The sequence below is a fragment of the Girardinichthys multiradiatus genome, chromosome 8, assembly GCF_021462225.1.
Source record: "Girardinichthys multiradiatus isolate DD_20200921_A chromosome 8, DD_fGirMul_XY1, whole genome shotgun sequence".
Classification (NCBI taxonomy): domain Eukaryota; kingdom Metazoa; phylum Chordata; class Actinopteri; order Cyprinodontiformes; family Goodeidae; genus Girardinichthys; species Girardinichthys multiradiatus.
Genome location: NC_061801.1, coordinates 38,651,766 through 38,674,068, shown reverse-complemented (window position 1 = coordinate 38,674,068; position 22,303 = coordinate 38,651,766). Strand labels below are relative to the sequence as shown.

Here is a 22,303-nt window from a genome sequence, read left to right as displayed (position 1 = left end):
TTACATACACTGTATACAGAAAAATATAATAAAAATATATTCAAATATATTTGCCTTTTTCCATTAAACACCCTTTTTTACAAATGCTCTGCCTGCCTACCCATCAGCCATCTGTTTGGGCCCTCATACTAAAGTCAGTTAATTGGTTACTATCTAAGAAATCAAAGTTACCATGTTTTTACAAGGAGAGCTCATTTTGAGTTCAATCCCACTGCATTTTCAGGATGTGCAGGTTCATCATGAGAGGGGCTGTTCTTGCAGCCATATCTACATTATTTCACACAGTACTGACCCAGGTTGTACCACACGTCCATTTCTCCGCTCAGCGTTCGAACTTCGATGATACTCTGACCCAAGAAATCATCGGACTCCCTCTTTAGACGCTGCTTCACTCTGGACTTGATGTCATCGTCCTCGTCCCAAACACGAACTTTGATGCGGTCTGAAGAATTGTGGCACTCGCTAAAGAAAAAAACTATTTTTTAGCCAGTTAAGAAAAATAAGAAACGTAGCACAAAAAAGTCATTTGTGTTTGGTCTTGTTGTCTTGGTAATTAACCCGTTCATTTCCCTTTAAATACAGCCAGATTTGTAATGAAAATTCATTTGTAAGTTGAGCAGCAGAGGTCAGTATGTGGGTTGTGCCCATGAAAAACTCCTAATAGCATATTCTGCTACTGACTCTTGTTTGGTGTCATTTACTGATTTGTATGATAGAAGTTTGAAGGAAACAAGAAACAAGGGGCCTCAATAGTGCGATAAAGAACTGCACACAAGCACAACAGTGTGGCCCCTGCCTAAGGTTCAGTCCCTAAAAAGTAGAAGCTATGTTGTTGCCACTGAATGCAGAACTTTATATCTGTCTCTCTAGATAGAGACTGCCCCCAGTAATGATAAGCCTCATTTGTTTGTGTTAATATTTGCTAACCAAGTAGATTCTTACAAGTGGAACTTTTCCTCCCAGACTGGGTTGAGGTTGCCATAAATGGTCTTGGTTCTCTTCTTGGTTTTGCCCACCTGAACTGTTACATATGGATCACTGGAACCTGTCTTGTCTTTCGCCTGAAGTCCCTGCGCACAAACCACTGAAACAGAGACAAATATACTCATGCACAGGGACTGTACACTGCAAGCTGCACAGCGTGGCTGATGAGGGGCGAGGTAACCTTCAAATAAATGTTGCCATCAGTGTGATACCTGTGATGGTGATCTTGGCCGACCACTTTGAGGTCCCATCTAAGACACTCTGTTTGATGGTCTTCATTTGCTGAGCGTGAATGGCTTTAGTGACTATGAACACTTCCCTGATTAGCTCAAAGATCTCTGGTTTGTTCCTTTCTCTAATCTTCATCCTGTCTTTCATGGCCATGATGATGTTTTGGGTGCGGTCCTCCGCTCCATGCTTGGAGCTTTTCTCTGCCGCTCCTGAACATTTAGCAAAGATAGAAGCAAAATTAAATACTGTTTAACATAAAGACATCAATTGAGAAAAACATTTAGCTTGTCAGTTCCAAGCAGAACTACATTATCTGTATAATTACTGTGCAACTAAATAATCTGGACTTATAATAACTTTATGCTTGATACGTTCCATCTACAAACTGCACTGCCTGCTACATGTATGATGATAATTCTTAGTGTAATGAGGAAGATCATGACCGCAGACAGTTGAAGTAAATGTAGTGAGTGTCTCTTCATTATAGCACCTGTTAGTGGACTGGATGCAACAGGTAGGAACTAAATGTTTTGTCCTCAAAGGTAGGTGATGTGTTAGAAGCAGGAAAAATGGGCGAGCATAAAATCTTGAGCTAGTTTGACAAGAGGCAAACTGCGATGGCCAGATGACTGGGTTAGAACATCTCCAAAACTGTGGCTCCTGTGGGGTGGTCCCATCTGCAGGGGTTGGTTTCTATTTAGAGTGATCTAAAGAAGGAGCTTTGGTGATGCTGCAACAGGGACTGTGTGGTCTGATGCCAACAGATAAGCTGCTGTAGCTCAGACTGCTGAAGAAGCTGATGTTGGTTCTGATGGAAAGGTGTTCAGATTACAGAGTGCATCGGTTTGGTTTGGACGGGGCTGCATAGCTGCAGACCAATATCTCCAATACATTTTTCATACATTTTTGTCCACTGGCTGGAAAATAATAATATATAAAACGAACCAAATAGAAACACAGGACAAAAAATATAGATATTTTTTCATGACTTTGCACAAAACAAATAAAATTTGCTCAGAACCGAAATTGGTGCCAAATGTTTCATAATTACCAGCTGCAAAAACAAATTCTGAAGTCAAATTTGCAAAGGATAGATCTACGTGTTTTGTGTAATACAAAAAGGATAATTTAAAATGCTAAATAAAGAAAATGTTAAATATTTACCATAAACTGAAGTTTAGAATCACTGATCTGAAAATTATATATATATATTAATGCAGAATTAATTTCTATGGCATTTAAAAGCACTTTTTGCATCAAACGGGACCTAAATGAAGCCATTCACACACAAACAGTAAAAACTGATCAGGATTATTGTTGCTGCCAATGTTTGATGCTCCCAGGTTCAGATCATCTAATAATCAGGCTGTCCCTGAAAAAGAGACTAAATGGTTTCTTAATGAGATTTAAAAATTATTTAAAAAGAAAAATTCATCCAATGAGGATTTTATTTTTGAAACATCCGGGTTTAACAACAGTTTGGATTGACTGAGATCAATGCATCTTACACCTTGCTGTTAAATAAGACACTTCAGTGCCTGGTGAGGACCACCTTGAATGGTTTCCTGAGCTGTACTCACGCTGTAAACAATCAGCATTAAGCAGCTCCTGGCACTTTTCATGGCACTTGACCCCACACTCGGAGCAACGCATGCCTTGGCGGGCGATTCCCCACAGCAGCCCCTCGCACTCATAGCAGTAAGTGGGGGTGGTGGCTGTCCACACCTCAAAGTTATGTGGCGTAGTGCAGGAAATGGGGTAGATGAGAGCCTGCAGGGTCTTCTTGTACACATGGTTTTTCTAGGAATAGTAGATCATTTTTTATACAAGGGGTTGAAGAAAGATGACTGGCTCTATATAACTTTAAAGTATTACTCTTTCTAAAGTTCCTTAAGCCACCCATTAAATAAAAAGCAGATAAAAATAAAAAAGCAAAGGTGTTGTACTTACCAGCTCCTCATCCTTGAATGAGGACCGTGCAGCCATAGCAGAGGCAATCCCTGCCTTCCTGGCTTGGACGAGGGACTGAACAGGACGTAACAAGGAAAATTTGCCTAAGTTTGCATCCAGTAAACAAATTCATGTGTCACACAAAAACTGAGAACACCTCCATTTTATTGCTATAGCAGTATCGGGTGAGGATGGTTAAAGGGGTGGTCAGTAGGGTTAGCACAGTTTATTTTTCCTTTCTGTGAACTCCTTACAAACAAGCCCGAAAACACCCCGTGTGAGTGGTGTTAGTTTTAAGCCGCTAGAGATTAACAGCAAACTGAAACAACAAATTTAGATCATCAATCCGAAACAGGATAAAAGAACTGTGTTAGTACCCCGGATTCACTAATTTAGACTAGTTTTAAACTTACGGCTCAACAAGTGAGGAAAAACATAAACCACAGGGTGAGGGAATGATTGGTTGACAATGTTTGATTGATAATATCAAGCAGGGAGGAAAGGTACCCAGGCCCAACAGGATGCATGCATGTTTTTATTCATATTGAACCGGTGCAGTCTGAGATCACCATGCTGCTAGATGTTTCATTTACCCGCTACTTGATATTTGTTTTACCTCTGCAGGAAAAGGGAGGGGCATCTGTGTTATAACTTACCATAGCCTGACCAGGAAGAGAGAATGCATTCAAGAGAGTTGTGGGGAATAGTTTCAGGTTTAAGAGAGGAGGGAGAGAAAAATTAGCATTCTGACTCAGCAAACGTCCTCATGTGTTGTTGACAATTTTAACCCAAATTTGACTTTAACATAAATTTGTTTTACATTTTTTCATTTTACAACCTAAAATTGTAAGTATTATATAGGGTTTTTATGTGATAGAGCAACACAAAGTAATCCAGAATTGCTAAGTGGTAGGAAAATAAGTCATCTTTCCTGCCTCTGCTGAAGAAAAGTGTCCCCACAGCATGATGCTGCCACCACCAGTCCTTTTATGGTGGGGATGGAGATGCACAGTGTTTGTTTTCCAGCACACACAGCATCCTGTATGTAGGTCAAAAGGTTACATTTTGGTTCTATTAGACCAGAGCACCTTCTTCCACATCTGTGCTGTGTTCCCTGCATGCATTTTGTTAAACTGCAAACAGGATTTCTTACAGCTTTCCTTCAACTTTGGCTTTCTTCTTGCCACTTTTCCATGAAGGCGAGCTTTTAGAGTGCACACCTCTGGCCTCTCTCTATTTGGCAAGTGTTAAAGCTCATAGAAATTCTCTGGTCTCTGGTGACATTGCAAGTAAACCCGACTAATGCAACCCGACTAATCACAGAACCGAACACAGGAAGTGAACCAAAGAGAGGAAATGAATTTTCTTCTTTGTTTGCCTTCCTTGTTGCCGTCACTCCTTCTCCTCTGTCTTTTTCTGTACTTCTGCATTAATCTCATGTATACAGATCAACATGCTGTCCGCTCACTGCGTCGCCTGCTGCTCATTTTGGGCAGCTTGTTGTGATAGCGCCCCCAAATGAGCAGCTTTGCTAACTGCATGATGCTCTCCACATGAAAGTGAACCAAACCAAATTAAAGTGTAAATATTTTTGGTATTAGTCTCCTTGACTATCCTAGAGTAAATGCACTCTGACAATTGTCCTGACATCATATTCTCCCACCTGAGCTGCGAATCTCTGCAGCTCTTCAAGAGTTAACCTGACCCCCTCTCGAGGAAATGCACACCCCCCACCACTCCCCAAAGCAAATGCAGACCCCCAGTGACCCGGGGCCCTGGCTACACGCTCGCCCACACCAGCCAGGAGAAGCAATCCACAGCCCACCCCTTCCCCAGCAGCCGGCAACCGCCACATCACTCCTCCAACACAACTCCCACCCCAAACCAGACACACTGCCACGCCCAGCAGCACCAACATGCACACTCTGCCCAAAGATTTGCATAAAACTTTGAGCATGCCGTCATTTTCCTACCACTTCCAAATTATGAGCTACTTCTTGTTGGTCTATCTCATAAAACGTCCAATAAAATACACAGGAGTGAAAGTTCAAGACGTGTAAATGCACGCAAGGCAGAGCAAAAGCACAGCCGTAATGTGTCGCTGTTTCACAAACAGAAAACCTGCACCTAAAAAGAACAAGCAAACAACGCAAGATGACAAATGACAGTGAGAACATTAAGAATGAGCGAAAGGTACTTACCACGTCGCTGACCAAGGGGATGGGCTTCTTCTTGCGCAAGTCTGGCATGCTGTCAATTCCATACAGACCAGATCCACTACTGTCAACATAAGTGCAGAAATTCATATTAAGCACTGGGACTGCAACAGAGAAGACCTGTTCCAGTACCACAAATCCTTACCACCTGCACACACACGTAACGCAAAGAGTTTGATTTATAATCTGTATACTTAGTAATATAATGTATGACTTACCCTGGTTTAACCCAGGCCTGTCTGGTATTGGGTTCCACATCTCTGACCTATGGGAATATATTAGATATTTTAGGTTGAAGACCTTTAGGACAGATAGGAGAAAGGGGCCTGACTGAGTTTAACCTCTCTGATGTCACAAAATACCCAGACATAAAAACCTCTAAGTTATTAAAATCAGTTAATTGTACAAAAAGCGAGCTTATGACGGTGAAAAGGAGATACAGAATAGAAATATCCTTTTTTGTCCATCAGTGAAAAAATTCAGGTGTGCCAGCAACAAAGTGACAGACAAATAGAAGCATGCAGATTCACAAAAAGGTAAAAAATATAAAAACCAAAAATGAGACTTATAACGGTACGGAGGAGCATGCATCAGGTTCATAAAAAGTTTAAACGTTGACGGCTCTTGACAAAAAAACTGAAATTTTGCATCCATCTGAAGGAAGAGGGTAGATAATTTCTAATGATGGTAAGAGTTTGTGTTTGAGAAGCTATCCCATAACTGGTGAAGCCTGCAAAGAAAAAGATGAAAAACTTTTGTGTTTGACATAAAACACTCATATCCCGTGTTGTTAGCATTTGGCGTGTTATTTTTAAGGACTAGGCAGACATTCTCCTCGACATAGAAAAAGCAAGACAGGCAACGAGCAACGAACAACCCCACAGAGAACTCATCAGAACTGAATGAATGGGCAGAATAAAACACGGGGCTAATATTTGTGTAACCTGATTTTCTTCTCGTCCGAACTCTGAAAAAAAACAAAAAAAAAAACAGATTATGAAGAATTTAAATTACATGAAGTAGCTATAAATTATCTTTTTAAAATTAAGGAGCATCTAAATAATCAGAATATCATCCCAAATCTTTGTGTTTGTTTTAACTCAATTAAAAAAGTAAAAGAAAATACAGATTGATTTACACACTGATTTATTTCTGCCATCTAATTTGATTCATTTTGATGATTATGGGTCACAGCTAATGTAAACCCAAAAATGAAATCATCACTACAGCCATGAGAACGTCCTTCTCTGACCTTCACCTAATCATCTTCAGACTGTGTCAGATAACAAGTTGGTGATGGTTGGTATAAAGAAGTGTGACTTTCCACTGGAGGGTTAGGGCCATGGTTACATGATGAATTTCAATGTCTCACCATAACGCTTAATGTTTCTATAAATCACTCACATTTCACACAATGTGCATCGAATGTGGCAGGAATAATAACTAATCTACTTCCAAACACATTTACATGAATGTGTGCTGTAGATCTAGAAAAATGAATGTACAGCGCCACCTATGTTTCAAGCAAGGTGTTTATTAAACAAATGTAGCCTTTCAAGAGCAACTTTCCAAATACTACAGCTAAAAGCTTGAAGACATACGTTTGCTTTTAGAGAAAGAAACTGTATTTACTGACCTGGGTTCAGGTCTCAAGTCCTGGTGGAAAATAAAATTATCTAATCAATAGATCTTGTCAGCAGCAGGAATTCTTGGGGAGCTCTAAACTTTTCCATCACTGACTGGTCTTTTTTACTGCATGTTTTCCTTCCACTCAACTTTCTATTGAATTGCTTGGATACAGTACTCTGAACAGCCAATGACCCTCTGCTGAACTACTGCCAGGTCAGCAGTTTTCCCCATGATTATTAACTCCATATAATGAAGTAATGCTATCCTTTCCATAAAAAATAATTGTGGGCTTTTATGAGTCATTATTTTTTAAAATGAGTAAAAATAAACGCTTGGGGTATCTTGCTTTGTGTGTAATAAATTTTTATCAGCTTCACTTCCTCATTTAGGTAACTGGGATAAATTAACTTTTCAATTATATTTGAATTTATTGATGCACTTGCATGTATTTACATCACTGCAGAAGAGGAATAACTTCAAAATACCTGGAAAAAATTCATCTTGAGATTGGGATCCCTGAGACCCTTGAGAGCCGTAGGAGCCCTGGGAACCCTGAGTGGATCTGGAGAGTCTGTGATGAGTCCTTCTTTTCTCTCTCAATATGCGCTGAAAATTAGCTATTCGCTCTCTATGACTGGCATCTGTCGGTCTTCCTTGGTCTCCCTCAGCGGGGGGACAGTGTTCGCTGATTGGGTCCAGAGGACATTTAGCTCGTACTGCAGGACTGTGGTTTGGGGTCAGGTCAAAGCTGGACAACTCTCCGTTACTTGTTTTATCTTCTGTTGTTTGAGTGGTCTCTGCTGAGTTATACTTGGTAGCAGTGCAAACAGTTTGGTTTTGATTAGCGGGAAACACTTGTGGAAAGAGTGTTGTATTGTCACGTGTTTGGCTAGTCTCACCGTCCCCCCTTGGAGAGGCAAACTGAGTCACAGCCTGATGAACATCCTTCACTATACACTCAGCGCTGCTCTGCTTCTCATTGGGTTCACTGGATCGTGTAGGTGAGGATGGAGACAACTGACAATCAGTATCAGCATCATCTTTAACTCCCTCATGGTTGGAAAATTCCAACTTCCTTGTCGCCCCTTTCATAGCAGACCTGAAAGTGGCCACATCCCTGCTAAAGATTGTTTCATCAAACCCATCATTAGGGGTTTTGGGCATGGTCTCGGAATCCATCTCCGAAGATGCTTGTGATAAAGATTCTCGTACTTCCTCTCTGGACAGACTCTGATCTGTCCATTCTCTGTCCAGGCTCTCAGCGGACCCCAGATCAAGAGTATCCGCAGACGATGGATATTCATCACAGGGTGAATGTTGGGCCAGATAACAGTCGTCACAGTCCGTCAATAGCACGGTAGAGCAGCTCAAGCTCCTGGAGGGCTCGCTGTCAAGATCGTCTGCGCAAGCATCCATTGTGTGGTACCCAGAGCTGCGGGAAAATGGGCAGTTTACAGCGCAGTCACACTCCAGGTTTTCTTCCTCAGTTTCATTAGTTAGCCTCTTCCACCCAACCGTACTGGAAGAACCCAAGGAAGACTTGTATTGTTGTCCGAACAACTGAGAGAGATGCTCAGAACTGGTGTTCGAGGAGTGGCCCACTGCGCCACTTTGCAGCTCCTTCTTCCAAACATCTTGACCATTCTCCAGCTCTTCACCGCTGTTTGCGGAAGAGAAGACGTCTTCTTCACTCCAACCTCCCCTACAACGCCAGATACTGCAATCCGCATCCCCAGAAAGAAAACCTGCTTCAGGGCAGTTGGAGCTGTGACATGATGACAAAGAGCTGGTGCTTTGGTAAGTCTGGCCACTATGAAGCTCCAGGTAGCAGAGATCAGGGTTTGAACTCTGCTTTGAGTTTTCAAAGCTAATTCGATGAACAATACCATGAGTTTCTTTCTCGCCTGTCCATCGTATAGTTGATCTCTTAGTTGGTGTAGAGCCGCAGTCTCTGTTATCCAACAGTGGACTGAGATCTCTCTCATGAAGACACATGACGGCATTCTGTCTACCCAGACTTCCTCGTCTGATGCGTGGTGTTTGAGAAACCGGGCTTTGGTGAGGTGCAGCTGAAGCTCCACAGTATAGCTCACCTATTTCACTGAGCACCGCATCAACACAACATGACACTTCATCCACTGAGCCGCGCACCGATGTTAAATACTGCCTCAGGTCAGATATTTCCTCCTGGATCTTGTTGATACCTTTCAACTCTTTTAAGATGTGTTCCACTATGTTACCAGAACCTTGCCCTGCTTCCTCAACTGACGTCTTCTCCTGTGTATAATTTTTGGTGCCAGATATAGCATCATTCTCAGCTGCACTGCCATCCTGGCACTGAGAAACTCTGTTTTCCCCAGCTGGGGCTATGCTAGCTTTGTTGCTGGTAGAGTTGACCGATGAACGATCATGAGGGGGATTATCTTCTATCCCCTGTGGACACTTCCATGGCTTTCTGTGCAGGCTTTCCTCCACCTTTGGGCTGTTTGATCTCCTCCTCTGCAGCTCTGGCCTTTTTGGGGAGACTTGAAGTGGATTTGATGTGTAGGCTTCATCTTGTCCACCGACGTGTCCTCTGGGAAACATTCCTGAGAGGTGGCACTCGTTGTCAACTGGTCCAACGCATGGACAGACCACAAGCTCTGTGACCGTAAGCAGCTACAGTAAATCTGTTTTGCTTATATTTAAAAAGGAAAAAGAAACATGATTTCAGTGGTTTTGTTGCTTGAAGTAACAGGTAAGCATGATCAACCAGTAAACTACTGCATCATCTTCTGGCAATTGTATGTTTCAGACCAATGCAAAAAATAATAACTAAAACAGCCAATACAGCTAATGTGACCTTTCTTAAAAAGAAAAGAGTCAGATTTCCAGTCCAAACCAGATATTTATATACATCGTATTAAAAGATCTCCCCTTCTAATCAAACTAAACTGCTCCTGTTTTAGTGTAATGAGGATTGTCAATGTTATAGTTATACTATTAGTCTTTACTCTGATACTAGCCAAAGGCCAGAATAATGAAATTATATCATAAAATAATAATGTTTTCTGTGTATCCTTCAACAAGCTTCTCTTAATAGCTTGCTGGAAATTTGGCCCATTCCTCCTGACCGAACTGGTGTAACTAGGTCAGTTTTATAAGCTGCCTTTCCCACACACACACACCTTTTTAGCTCTGCCAATAACCTTCTATGGGACTATGGTCGGGGCTTTGTGGTCACTTCAAAACATTGACTTTGTTATTCTTCAGCCATGTTGTAACTAGTTTAGAAGTATGTTTTGTGTCATTGTCCATTTAAAAGATCCATTTGTGCCCAAGCTTGAATTTCCTGGCTCATATGTTACTTTAATATTTCCACAAAGTGTCCTTTCCTCATGATGTCATCTATTTCGTAAAGTGCACCACTTTTCTGGGGTTGATTCGCAGCATTTTGCAGCAAAACATGTTAATCTCTGGGGCACACAACCTACTCCTTCCTGGACAGTATCATGGATGGATATTCCCATGCTGTTTAGAGTTGCAGATTAATGCTGCACCTTCAGGCTGGATGAACCAGCCTTGTGGAGGTCCACAATTATCTTCCTGATATCTTGGACAGGAGTCTGTTTAAGGTGTTGCTTTAAAATACATCTACAGGTGTGCCTGTTGTCAAACAACCTATCAGAAGCTTACAAAGCCATGACATCATCATCCAGGCTTTCTGAGATTTTTTTCAGAGGCACAGTAATCTCAGTGTATGAAGATTTATGACCTTAAGGAACAAGCTAAAAAAAACCTCCCCCTCATCGTTTTGACATGTAGAAAATACAGATCATTTTGGTGAATGACCTGAAAGATGAAAAGTTTAATGCCAGACAGTAAGAAAAAGGTTTTTCTACAGTCTACATAAATATCTGGTGTCAACTGTATATTGGTAATTAGAATATCCTCAGTAACAGACCGAAGAACAAGACATTTTTACCACAATAGACTTCAACATGTTTGGTAAACTGTTGCTTTTACTGCATTTGGGCACTGAGAGTTTAAGCACCTATTTTAGTCTGAGAAACAACTATAATCTTTACAGTGCCGAAATCAAACGATCCTGTTTTAAGTGACTTCTCAGCTACAGAACCCATTTGTAGACGGAACAACATGCAGCTGCTTAGATGTCTGCAATTAGGATGCTCTGGGGAGGCGGCACAGTAATTAGATGACAGGCTTCTTAGGCCATGTCAATCCTTCACACCCTGACCAGCTGCAGTCTGGACTTCACTTGCTAGCGCTAGAGTTAGAGAAACTAAATTAAACATTATTTTTCTGACAGATGGTTTTGTTATTTCCAGTTGGACACTTTTATTCATGTTTTCCATTTCCTATGTTCCGTTGGAAGGAAGGCAGAGAGACAACAAGATTCAATCATTGTCTTAAGTAAATACAGTGTAGAAAAATAAGCTGGTTGCCTAGTTTTGTTCTTGTAACAATTTAAGTGGTTGTAAACTCATGCCTTGGTTTAAACCATAAGTTAACACTTGATATCAGAAATTAAATCTCTGTTTTCTGAGAGCTCTGGAGATTTTCATTTCTGTTTCGTGATAATTTTATAAACGTTCTCATAAGTGTTAGGATGGCTGAAATTAACCTGAACTTTAGTTATAGGAAAGCATTTTCCAGCTCAATGAGATATGCTATACAGGCTGCATGGACACATGCATCTCAACAGGCTAGTATATCATCAAAAAGTTTTATTTTATATAGATTTATTAGGTACAGAGTGAAATATCGGATTATGGCTTACAGCCAATAAAAACCAAACAGATCACTAACTGGACAGGTTTCTAGCAGACAGTCATTAAGACACACAAGGGTCATTGCTACAGCAGTTGGCTGTTCATGGAGTACTGTAACCAAACATTTAATGAAAAATTAGGTGGAAGGAAAAAGTGTGGTAGAAAAAGCTGCAAAAGCAATTCAAGAGTGTGGGGGAAAATCACAAGGTGAGGACCACGGTAAGAGTCAAAGCTTCCAGAGCCCCCATATACAGATGTGTCCATTATTTATAAATCAAATGCTCAGAGTCTAATGGAAGAGTGGAGAGGCACAGAATTCATAGAGGTCCAGTATAAAGTGTCCTCTACTGGTGTGGATCCACTGAGATCAAAAGTAGCCTCAGTTGCTTTTGCACCTTTTTTGACCACACTTTTTCCTTCCACTTTACTTTCCACTAATATGCTTGGAGACACCGCTCTGAACAGCCAGATGTCGTTAACCCTCCTTGTGGAGGGTGTCAATGACTGTTTGCAGGACGTCTGTCAATTCAGCAGTCTTCCCTATGATTGCGTTGGTCACAACATTTCTGTATTAATTTTTGGTCTTGTGGACTATTTACATTTTCTGAGAAAATGAATTTTGGAGTTAATTAGCTTTAAGCCACAAACATCAACAGGAACAAACACTTGAAGTATATCACCCTGTCTGTAATGATTCTGTATATGAGTTTCGCTTTCAAATTAAATTACAAAAAATGTACTTTTTAATGGTATTCAAATTTATTGTGATGCAGCTGTAACACTGAAGCAAATTAAACTACAGCACCTCAGTAGCACTCAACTTCAATAATGAGCTGACCTGTGTTTAAAAAAAAAGAGTTACCAGCAAATACTTTGCCTCCTTCTAAAACCATTTCAACATAGAAACCCACTCCTAAATATACCGCGTTACGCAGCACTTCTGATGAACACCGGCAAAAAGATTTCCTTCTAGTAAAGTTTTCACATTTCAGATAACAAATAAAAGTCAATTACCTGAGCCAAAAAAACCAATAAATTCATGTAAATATAATTCTGCAGAATGTAATAATAGGAACAAATATGTAAATGCAGACCTTACCTTGTTGAGAAGAATTGGGCAAACTGTAGATGTCATCTAGCAAGATGGTCAAATCCACATGGTCAGCATGTTTGAAGCTCCAAAATAATAATTACGGAGCTTTTTCTTTTACTCAATGTGTTGCTTTATTTCAGTCGATTTAACACTTTGCCTTTAAACGCTTGGAGTGCAGAACTGCTGAAGCTGTAATTTCTGTCCCTGAAAGGAGAAGAAGGCTAGGAGGAGAAGGCATCACGCAGGCGTTCACATTCAGAAAGCCAGCCTGAATTCACTCCCACCCTGTTTCCTGCTCCCCCTCTCCCCTTCAGGCACCGTGTTTTCAGTCTAATGCTAATCTGAGGCTGTAACACAGCCAATTCTCCCTCTCTTTATTTCCTGTTTCAACATGTTAACTACAAAAATCTCAACATTTCCTTTTGCTTATTAAAATACACACATTAGGAAAAACATTATGAGCATCTGTCCAACAGTGTGATGGTTTCCTGCTTACTGCTAAAACCGTCGTGACCTATTAAGGTACGGTTTCTATCAGACCCCTGAAGACATGCTGTGGTATCTGGCTCCAGCACGTTAGGAGCAGATCCCTTAAACCCTTAACCTGCAATCTTTTTTTTTTAAATGAAATAAAAATTTACTTTGTGAGCAACAGTCCAGTCTTTTTTTCTCTTCAGCATCGATGACAAGAGTCGCTTAACTTAAGGAATGTGACAGTTGCAGCTCGTGTTCTGGATGTGTTTTGTGGCATTTGAAGCTTTGCTGAGGTTATCCCTGCTGCTTGTGTAATTGTTTCCACCACAGTTTTCCTTCCACTAACCGTTCCGTTAATAGAGAGCTTCCTTAGGAATGAGTTTTTATTGCTCAGGGTGTCAACAGACAGGTGGACAGGTGACAAGTTGCAGATCTGCCCCATGACTTAAAAATCATTTTTTTTATTTTATTATGTAAGATTCTGATTTGTGAGAAACTGAATTTTATGTTTTTATTAGCTTTAAGCCAATACACTACAACTTTGCAGAAATAAACACATTAAATGTATAACTATGCTTCTAATGAATCTCTTAAATACATGAGTCTCAGTTTTTAAAGTGAACTTTCCGTTGACCTTTTTAATATTATTCTACGTTACTGAGATGCACCCATACCCCAATCACTAACAGAATCCCCAATGAAAAAATAATCAGTGGATTAATTCATTTTAGTCTGTAGTCCAGCTTTTGTTTACTTTCCTTTATCATGTCACTATATTTATGTATTTTATCATTGCAATGTAGTTTTTTTCATCATGTAAAGCACTTTGAATTGTCTTGTTGCTGAAATGTGCTCACCTAAACATAACAGAACGAAAGAATATTTCAGTGTTAAATCTAGCTTCTTATGCTCCTCACTGTGACGAACAAACACAGTAATGAACCGTGTATTTAGCTGTGAGTCTGAAGTGTTTTTGAAGCACAATGAAATTTATGGCACTTAGAGCGCCTCCTATCAGCCATGCTTTGTTGAGGGTACTAGCGGCTACTGACGTCATTACGCTCTAGTACGTGCAATGCTGTGTTCATGTCAGGCATGGAAAACGCCCACTCATCCAATCCCTCAGTGTCACAATGATGCATTTAGTTACCGAAACAAGGGACTGTTTGATTTTACGTGAATAGGTACTTGGTTGTACCAACGGAATTCGGTCGGTACCTATAAAAGTACCGAATTCAGTACCAATCCCTATATATGTCCATAATTTTCTCTGCATCTTTTTACTGATTCATTCATCCATCCAGGCATCACCCATTCATCTACCTATCTGTGTCTTTCGTCCACTGTCTATTCTTCCTCCTGTCCATCCATGAATCATCCAACCATCACCACCTATTTGTCCATTTGCCCATCCATCCATCCATCCATTTTAATTATCACATTGAACAATGTGCACAAATCCTCCAATGTTCTCCGTTTTAAAAGGAGCATTTGGGCATCAGTGGGAGTTTTTTCATATTTTTGATAAATATTTCTCCATAAATGGTATCTGTGTTTGGAGGAGTTTTAATAGGAGAGTCAGATCAATTTTCAAACAAACTGCTCCCTCTAAAAACAGGGGTGATATACTGTAGCAGATGAAATATACAATCCTTGCTAAAGCTGAGTGTGTTTCAGGGACATACAGGTCCTTCTCAAAATATTAGCATATTGTGATAAAGTTCATTATTTTCCATAATGTAATGATGAAAATTTAACATTCATATATTTTAGATTCATTGCACACTAACTGAAATATTTCAGGTATTTTATTGTCTTAATACGGATGATTTTGGCATACAACTCATGAAAACCCAAAATTCCTATCTCACAAAATTAGCATATTTCATTCGACCAATAAAAGAAAAGTGTTTTTAATACAAAAAACGTCAACCTTCAAATAATCATGTACAGTTATGCACTCAATACTTGGTCGGGAATCCTTTTGCAGAAATGACTGCTTCAATGCGGCGTGGCATGGAGGCAATCAGCCTGTGGCACTGCTGAGGTCTTATGGAGGCCCAGGATGCTTCAATAGCGGCCTTTAGCTCATCCAGAGTGTTGGGTCTTGAGTCTCTCAACGTTCTCTTCACAATATCCCACAGATTCTCTATGGGGTTCAGGTCAGGAGAGTTGGCAGGCCAATTGAGCACAGTGATACCATGGTCAGTAAACCATTTACCAGTGGTTTTGGCACTGTGAGCAGGTGCCAGGTCGTGCTGAAAAATGAAATCTTCATCTCCATAAAGCTTTTCAGCAGATGGAAGCATGAAGTGCTCCAAAATCTCCTGATAGCTAGCTGCTTTGACCCTGCCCTTGATAAAACACAGTGGACCAACACCAGCAGCTGACACGGCACCCCAGACCATCACTGACTGTGGGTACTTGACACTGGACTTCTGGCATTTTGGCATTTCCTTCTCCCCAGTCTTCCTCCAGACTCTGGCACCTTGATTTCCGAATGACATGCAGAATTTGCTTTCATCCGAAAAACAGTCCAGTGCTGCTTCTCTGTAGCCCAGGTCAGGCGCTTCTGCCGCTGTTTCTGGTTCAAAAGTGGCTTGACCTGGGGAATGCGGCACCTGTAGCCCATTTCCTGCACACGCCTGTGCACGGTGGCTCTGGATGTTTCTACTCCAGACTCAGTCCACTGCTTCCGCAGGTCCCCCAAGGTCTGGAATCGGCCCTTCTCCACAATCTTCCTCAAGGTCCGGTCACCTCTTCTCGTTGTGCAGCGTTTTCTGCCACACTTTTTCCTTCCCACAGACTTCCCACTGAGGTGCCTTGATACAGCACTCTGGGAACAGCCTATTTGTTCAGAAATTTCTTTCTGTGTCTTACCCTCTTGCTTGAGGGTGTCAATAGTGGCCTTCTGGACAGCAGTCAGGTCGGCAGTCTTACCCATGATTGGGGTTTTGAGTGATGAACCAGGCTGGGAGTTTTAAAGGCCTCAGGAATCTTTTGCAGGTGTTTAGAGTTAACTCGTTGATTCAGATGATTAGGTTCATAGCTCGTTTAGAGACCCTTTTAATGATATGCTAATTTTGTGAGATAGGAATTTTGGGTTTTCATGAGCTGTTTGCCAAAATCATCCGTATTAAGACAATAAAAGACCTGAAATATTTCAATTAGTGTGCAATGAATCTAAAATATATGAATGTTAAATTTTCATCATGACATTATGGAAAATAATGAACTTTATCACAATATGCTAATATTTTGAGAAGGACCTGTATGAGGTCAAAAGTAACCACTTAAGACTGAGGCAAAGAAGAAGAGTGTGAAGAAAGATGTGTGGAATATTTTATTGTAAAAGAGATGTATCTAACAGGACAACTCTTGAGGAACCTCATAGAAGTTCCAATTGCAAAAACATTTGTTCTGCAGAAAAACTCAAAAGGGAAAGAAATTTCACATAGCAAATATTCCTGTGCATTTTAAACATCAAGAGAGGTTAAACTCAACCAGTGCTGCAAGTGTATTGAATGCATCCGTGCATGTTGACTTTGTGTACGGTGTTGTTGGGAAGGGAAGACAAAACGTAGCGTTTGAAACAGAAGATGAAGTGCTTACCTCCCGAAGCTGAACCCTCACTTTGTTGATGGCTTTCAACCAGCGAACTCTAGATGGGGAGAAAGGCAACGGCGAGCCTCCATCATGGAGTCTATGATTAAGAGACAATATCACAGATCCCTTCCACCTTCAGCAAAAGACACACTGAGTAAAAGTCCAAACAAGAATGTTACCTTTGGAGTTTAGATGCTTCCTTTTCTGATGCATCACATTTTAAACTTGGGATTAACTCAGAGGACTGAACATCTACGTCCTTCTCATGGCCAGTCGAGTGCCCATTGGTGGGAAGAGGTCCAGTTAAGCGAGGCTGGCCATTAACGGAAGGGTGTAAGCTGGTGCTATGGTAGGAGTGGAAGGACTCTTCCAGTTCGGACCCTCCGGTGCTCTCCTGGCCGGTCTCACTCAGCTGTGAGCTAGCCTGGCTCAGGTTCCCCGATGACCCGTAACGATTACTTTCCACTGGACTACAGTTGTGAGAGAGGAGTAAGGGAATAATTCAGAAATTGACCGGGCAACACTTTTTTTTTTTACGTTTTGTCATTTTATTCTCACCCTATAATTAATCAGAAAAGTGGAGATTGTTAAATCCTTGTAGTAAAAAGTTAAACTCACAATTTAACTAACTTAACAATCAGGACGCTAAATAAATCCCACTTACCTGCTAAAAGCCATGTGCACAAAAAGTGTAAATTTAACAACTATCTCTAAAGGAGTAGCTGGGTTAGTACACACACACACACACACACACACACACACACACACCACATCAGTCCTAAAATTAGATGTCCAACCTTGCTGCTGCATGTTGGAAACGGTAAAAACTGCATAGATTATGGTGCATCACACAATGCTTTGTTATTGTGGTGTGGGGAATTATGTTTCTTGCAAATTCTGAGTAAAACTAGGATGTTATACAGACAATAATATCTGCATATTTTCTTGCCAATGTTTTCTTTTGGTCTTTTAAGTGAAAATTTCCAGACAAAGAGTCGAAGCAGAAATGGGTGTAGACTATAAAATATGCAGAGTTAATCTGTGGGTTTGACATCACACCTTTTAACTTTAACAACAGACATTTGTTGGGATAAAACACAGATTAGTCACAATGGTAACAAAAGCAGAACATATAGTTGGAACCAAATATTTACACACACTGTATAAAAAGAGTTAAAAAGTTATCAGACTAAACCTTTCCTGTTTCTGGTCAGTTAGGACAACCAGTATTATTATTTATGAAATGCTAGAATAATGGGAGAAAGGTTTTCTTTATTTCTTTCGTCAAAGTCACAACTGAGCACACAGCAAAATAACTATACATAAAACAATTTAAGCAAGCCCAGATGAAAATGTCATGGCTTTTTAAGGTTCTGGTGCATTTATTCCCAATGTCTGAGTAAAAACAGAGGTAAACCTGTAGATGTACAGTATTTCAGTGCAACATCTCAAACATGCTGATTCCTTGTGTGAAAACATGGTAAAATCAAAAGGAATCAGCCAAGATATCAGAGAGATAACTGTGAACCTCCACAAAATTAGGTTATCATTGGGTAAAGGTTTCTAGATGCCTGAAGCTGCCAGGTTCATCTATTCAGACAATTATTTGCAAGTTTAAACCGTGTGGAAAAGTTCCAGCCATGACACAGGGTCAGGAAGGAGAGGGGTTCGGTGTTCCAGAAATTAACGGGTTTTGGTTCAAAATGTGCAAATGAACTCCAGAACAAAAGCAGAAGACCTTGTGAAGATGCCGGCTGAAGCTGGTAAGAGACTGTCAATATCCACAGTGAAATAAGTTCTGTACCAACATGGACTAAAAGGCCACTCAGAGGGGAAGAAGATGCCATGACTGTGAAAGCAACATAAAAAGCCAAATGATAATGTAATTCTGGACTAAAATGTTAATTTCTGAGGTCCTGTGGTCTGATGAAACTAAACTCGAAGCATTTGCCCATCATCCCAACTGAGAAGTACAGGGGTGGCAGCATCATGTTGTGGGGGTGTTTTGCCTCAAAAGGATACACTGTTGCACTTCAAAAAATCTATGTCCTCATGAAGTGTGAATGTGGTAATAGGCAGTATCTCAAGACATCTGCCAGGGAGTTAAAGCTCAGGACACAAACGGGACAATGACCCTAAGCATGCCACCAAAGGTTACAAAGTGGCTTAAGTACAAGAAAGTCAATGTTCTGATGTGGCCATCTCAAAATGCTGATCTCAGTTTTACCAAAAATTTAAAGGGCAAAGCTGAAAAAGTTGCGTTTGAGCAAGGCGTCCGACAGACCTGACCCAGTTGCACCAGTTCTGTCAGAAAGAATGGGCCAAACATCCAGCAAACATTTCTACCAAATACTAAACTAATACCAATACTAATACTACTAATTCCAAATATTACTAAATGTTTTTCAACTTCTGACTTTGTCTCATTATTCTGGCATTTTGCAACCAGATATAAATGTAATAATCCTAACAGACCTAAACGGTAAAATGTTAGTCAGATTTCATGTCAGAAAGTAAGGGAAAACATGTTATACATCTTTTTATACAGTGTAAAATAGCTTCAGTCTAATCAAATCAGAACTCCACTGTCAAACCAAACGCTTACTGTGTATACAGTCAAATACAGGAAGTAATTGGTCCAGATAATCTATCTTCCTTATTCTGCCTACATAACAATGCAAATTAATTTAGAGTTCTGTTTTGAGAGGATATAAGAAAGACACACGAACAAATTCACAACCACACTAAACTAGAGACATTGGACTGCAGAGCTGGACAGGGAATATATTTTTAAAAGCTGTCAATGCAGCGTAAATGGTGAAGGGACTACCACTCATTATTATGCTTTTACTAGCCTTTTTTCAATCAATAGATCCTTCTTGCACTCGTTGTCCAGCTGCACTCCTGCGGCAGAACCTGCAGAGGGGTCTGTTTCTACAGGCCTTTCCTTCTCCGTTAGGGTCTGGGATGCTGAAGGATCTACATCAGGAGTGGAGATGCAAATATTGGGGTTTGCTATTTCATCTGTAGAACCTACCAGTTCGGTTTTATGGGGATCAGCTGTTGAAGCCTTTTGTGCACTACTTGTTTGACCACTTGGTGGCTTGTTGACAGATTGGGGTTGAGATGTTGTAACTTGGGAAGCTTGAGACTTGGGTGGTTCTGTCTGCCATGGAAAACGTATTTTTGCCCCAAACAATGATGTTGTTTGTTCTTGTTTCCCTGCAATGTTTTTTTCTTCTTGAAACAAGTTTCCAGAAAATGTTTTTAATCCTGACAATAGACCACTGGCACCTTCTGTTTGAGGAATTGATGAAACAACCGTTGGAACTGCAGGTGAAAATAATGATCCAAGTGATTTTCCTGTGTCACTCTGTGCAGATATAAAACCCAAGAAAGACTTAGCTTGAGGTTGTTCAGCACCACTGGAAAATTCATTAGTTGGGGTAGCTTTACTAGCACCCAAAGGAGGAGGAACCCAATTTCCACCACTGTTGGGTTCTTCTTTAATGAACATTCGTTTCTCATGTGTCACATATTTATCTGCAGTTGTTGTTTCTTGCTCAGTGCTTTCAACCTGACTATTAAGGTCTTTTGAAGTATGCATCGACTCACTTATAACCCCAAAAACGTTGGAACAAGATGTTTCAGATGACAGTCTACTGCTTGTTATTTGTGCTTGATCCATTTTATGAGTATTACTCACACAAACAGACAGTGTTACCTGTGGTGAGACCTTTTCATTTTCAAACTGTGAACCTGGTTTTGTAGTCACTGTGGTAGCAGTTGCAGCAGTGGTAGAGGTAGTAGCAATAGTAGTAATTGCAAATGATGAAGCACTACTGGCAGTAGTAGCAGTACTGGTAGTAGTAGCAGCAGCAGTGGCGGCAATACTGAACGTTTCAGCAGAAGTAGCCTTTGCAGCATTTTTGTCAATTGCAGTAGTAGTGTCAGGTGCAGCAGATACATCAGTTGCAGCAGATGCAGTAGTGGTGGCAGTTGTGGCACTAGTTGCAGCTGTAGCAGAAGTTGCAGCTGTAGCCGATTCTGGCCTAGCTGACCTAGATTCAGGAGGTTTAGCTGGTTGTCTCAAACCACCAAACAGAGATCCACCTATGCCTCCCAGTAATGATGCCCCAGCCTGTGATCCTGCAGCCTGTCCAGTGGTGCCACCAAACATTCCTCCAAGCAGAGAACCACCTGGCTGCGAAGTCGATCCTGCCCCTGTTCCTCCAAACATCCCACTCAGTAATGATCCACCAGTTGAGGCAGGAGATGGTTTGGAAGTGGATCCTCCTCCAAACATGTCGCCTAATATTGACCCCCCATTGACAGGTGGTGTGGTCTGAGGACCAGACTGTGGAGTAGCTCCTTTGAATAAACCTCCTAGTAAAGATCCCCCTGTTTGGGGAGATGGTGACTGAGCATTAGACCCTCCAAAAATCCCCCCTAACAGTGATGTCCCAATCTGGCCAGTAGAAGCTGGTCCAAACGGCAAGCTCTGTTGCTGCGTCTGCTGAGAACCTTCAGTAGGAACAGATGCTGGTTTGAACAGAGAAGACATAAAGCCAGTAACAGCATCTGTTGCTGAATCAATGGAGGACTTGTCTGGTTCTGGTGGCTTTTGCTCTGTCGGGACTGCAGGATTTACTGGTGAAGACTCCACTGTTTCTTCTTCTAATTTATGTGGTACCAGATCTTGAGTTGAACTAATTTTAAGTTCAGATTGTGGTGTAGTGCAGAATTCTAATTCTTTGGTGTGATTATCTTCAATGAAAGACGATGACTTTTCACTACTTTGGCAAATTGATTCTTCTGTGATATTGGCATCAGTTGTGGATGCATTGATCTCAAGACAAGGGAGTCTACCCTCAGGTTGCTGTTGTGTTTTCCTATCCTCAGTGCTTTTGGTAGCAGTATCAATTACACCTGTTTCAACATTGACTGAATGTTTGCTGTCAGAACTGTTTTTATCTGTTTCAGTGGGCGCCGTAGCATGAGCAGACCCGCCAAATACTGAAAACACATCTTTATTTGAGACTTCATTAGTACCAACTCCTGGTAAAATACCACCTACAAAAGATGTACCAGTTTGTGCTGTAGTAGTTTGGGAAGATGATCCATCTAAAATCCCTCCCAGTAGAGAGCTTATGTTTTGAGTTGTTGAAATGGACCCGCCTGTTGGAGGCACTGTAGATAAGGGTGTTGAGCCTCCAAAAATTCCACCTAAAATAGATGTTTGAGATCCACCAACCTGAGGACCAGATCCACCAAATAAGCCTCCCAATAATGACGGCCCTGTCTGTGACCTTGCAGTTTGAGGAATAGACCCTCCAGTCTTTGCAGGA

The 22,303-nt window shown here is 41.0% G+C and overlaps 1 protein-coding gene across 1 annotated transcript in view; it reads right to left on the bottom strand.

Annotated features, from left to right (window-relative positions):
• LOC124872875 (protein unc-13 homolog B-like) overlaps positions 1-22,303 on the bottom strand; it is a 93,952-nt gene that overhangs the window by 22,025 nt on the left and 49,624 nt on the right. The window contains exons 9-17 of the mRNA XM_047373285.1: positions 17,135-17,425; positions 16,962-17,052; positions 5,600-5,646; positions 5,367-5,445; positions 3,166-3,240; positions 2,796-3,015; positions 1,197-1,424; positions 943-1,084; positions 293-462 (exon numbers count right to left, since the gene is read on the bottom strand). Of these exons, the coding sequence (XP_047229241.1) occupies positions 293-462; positions 943-1,084; positions 1,197-1,424; positions 2,796-3,015; positions 3,166-3,240; positions 5,367-5,445; positions 5,600-5,646; positions 16,962-17,052; positions 17,135-17,425 (1,343 nt within the window). The remainder of the gene's footprint in view (positions 1-292; positions 463-942; positions 1,085-1,196; positions 1,425-2,795; positions 3,016-3,165; positions 3,241-5,366; positions 5,446-5,599; positions 5,647-16,961; positions 17,053-17,134; positions 17,426-22,303) is intronic.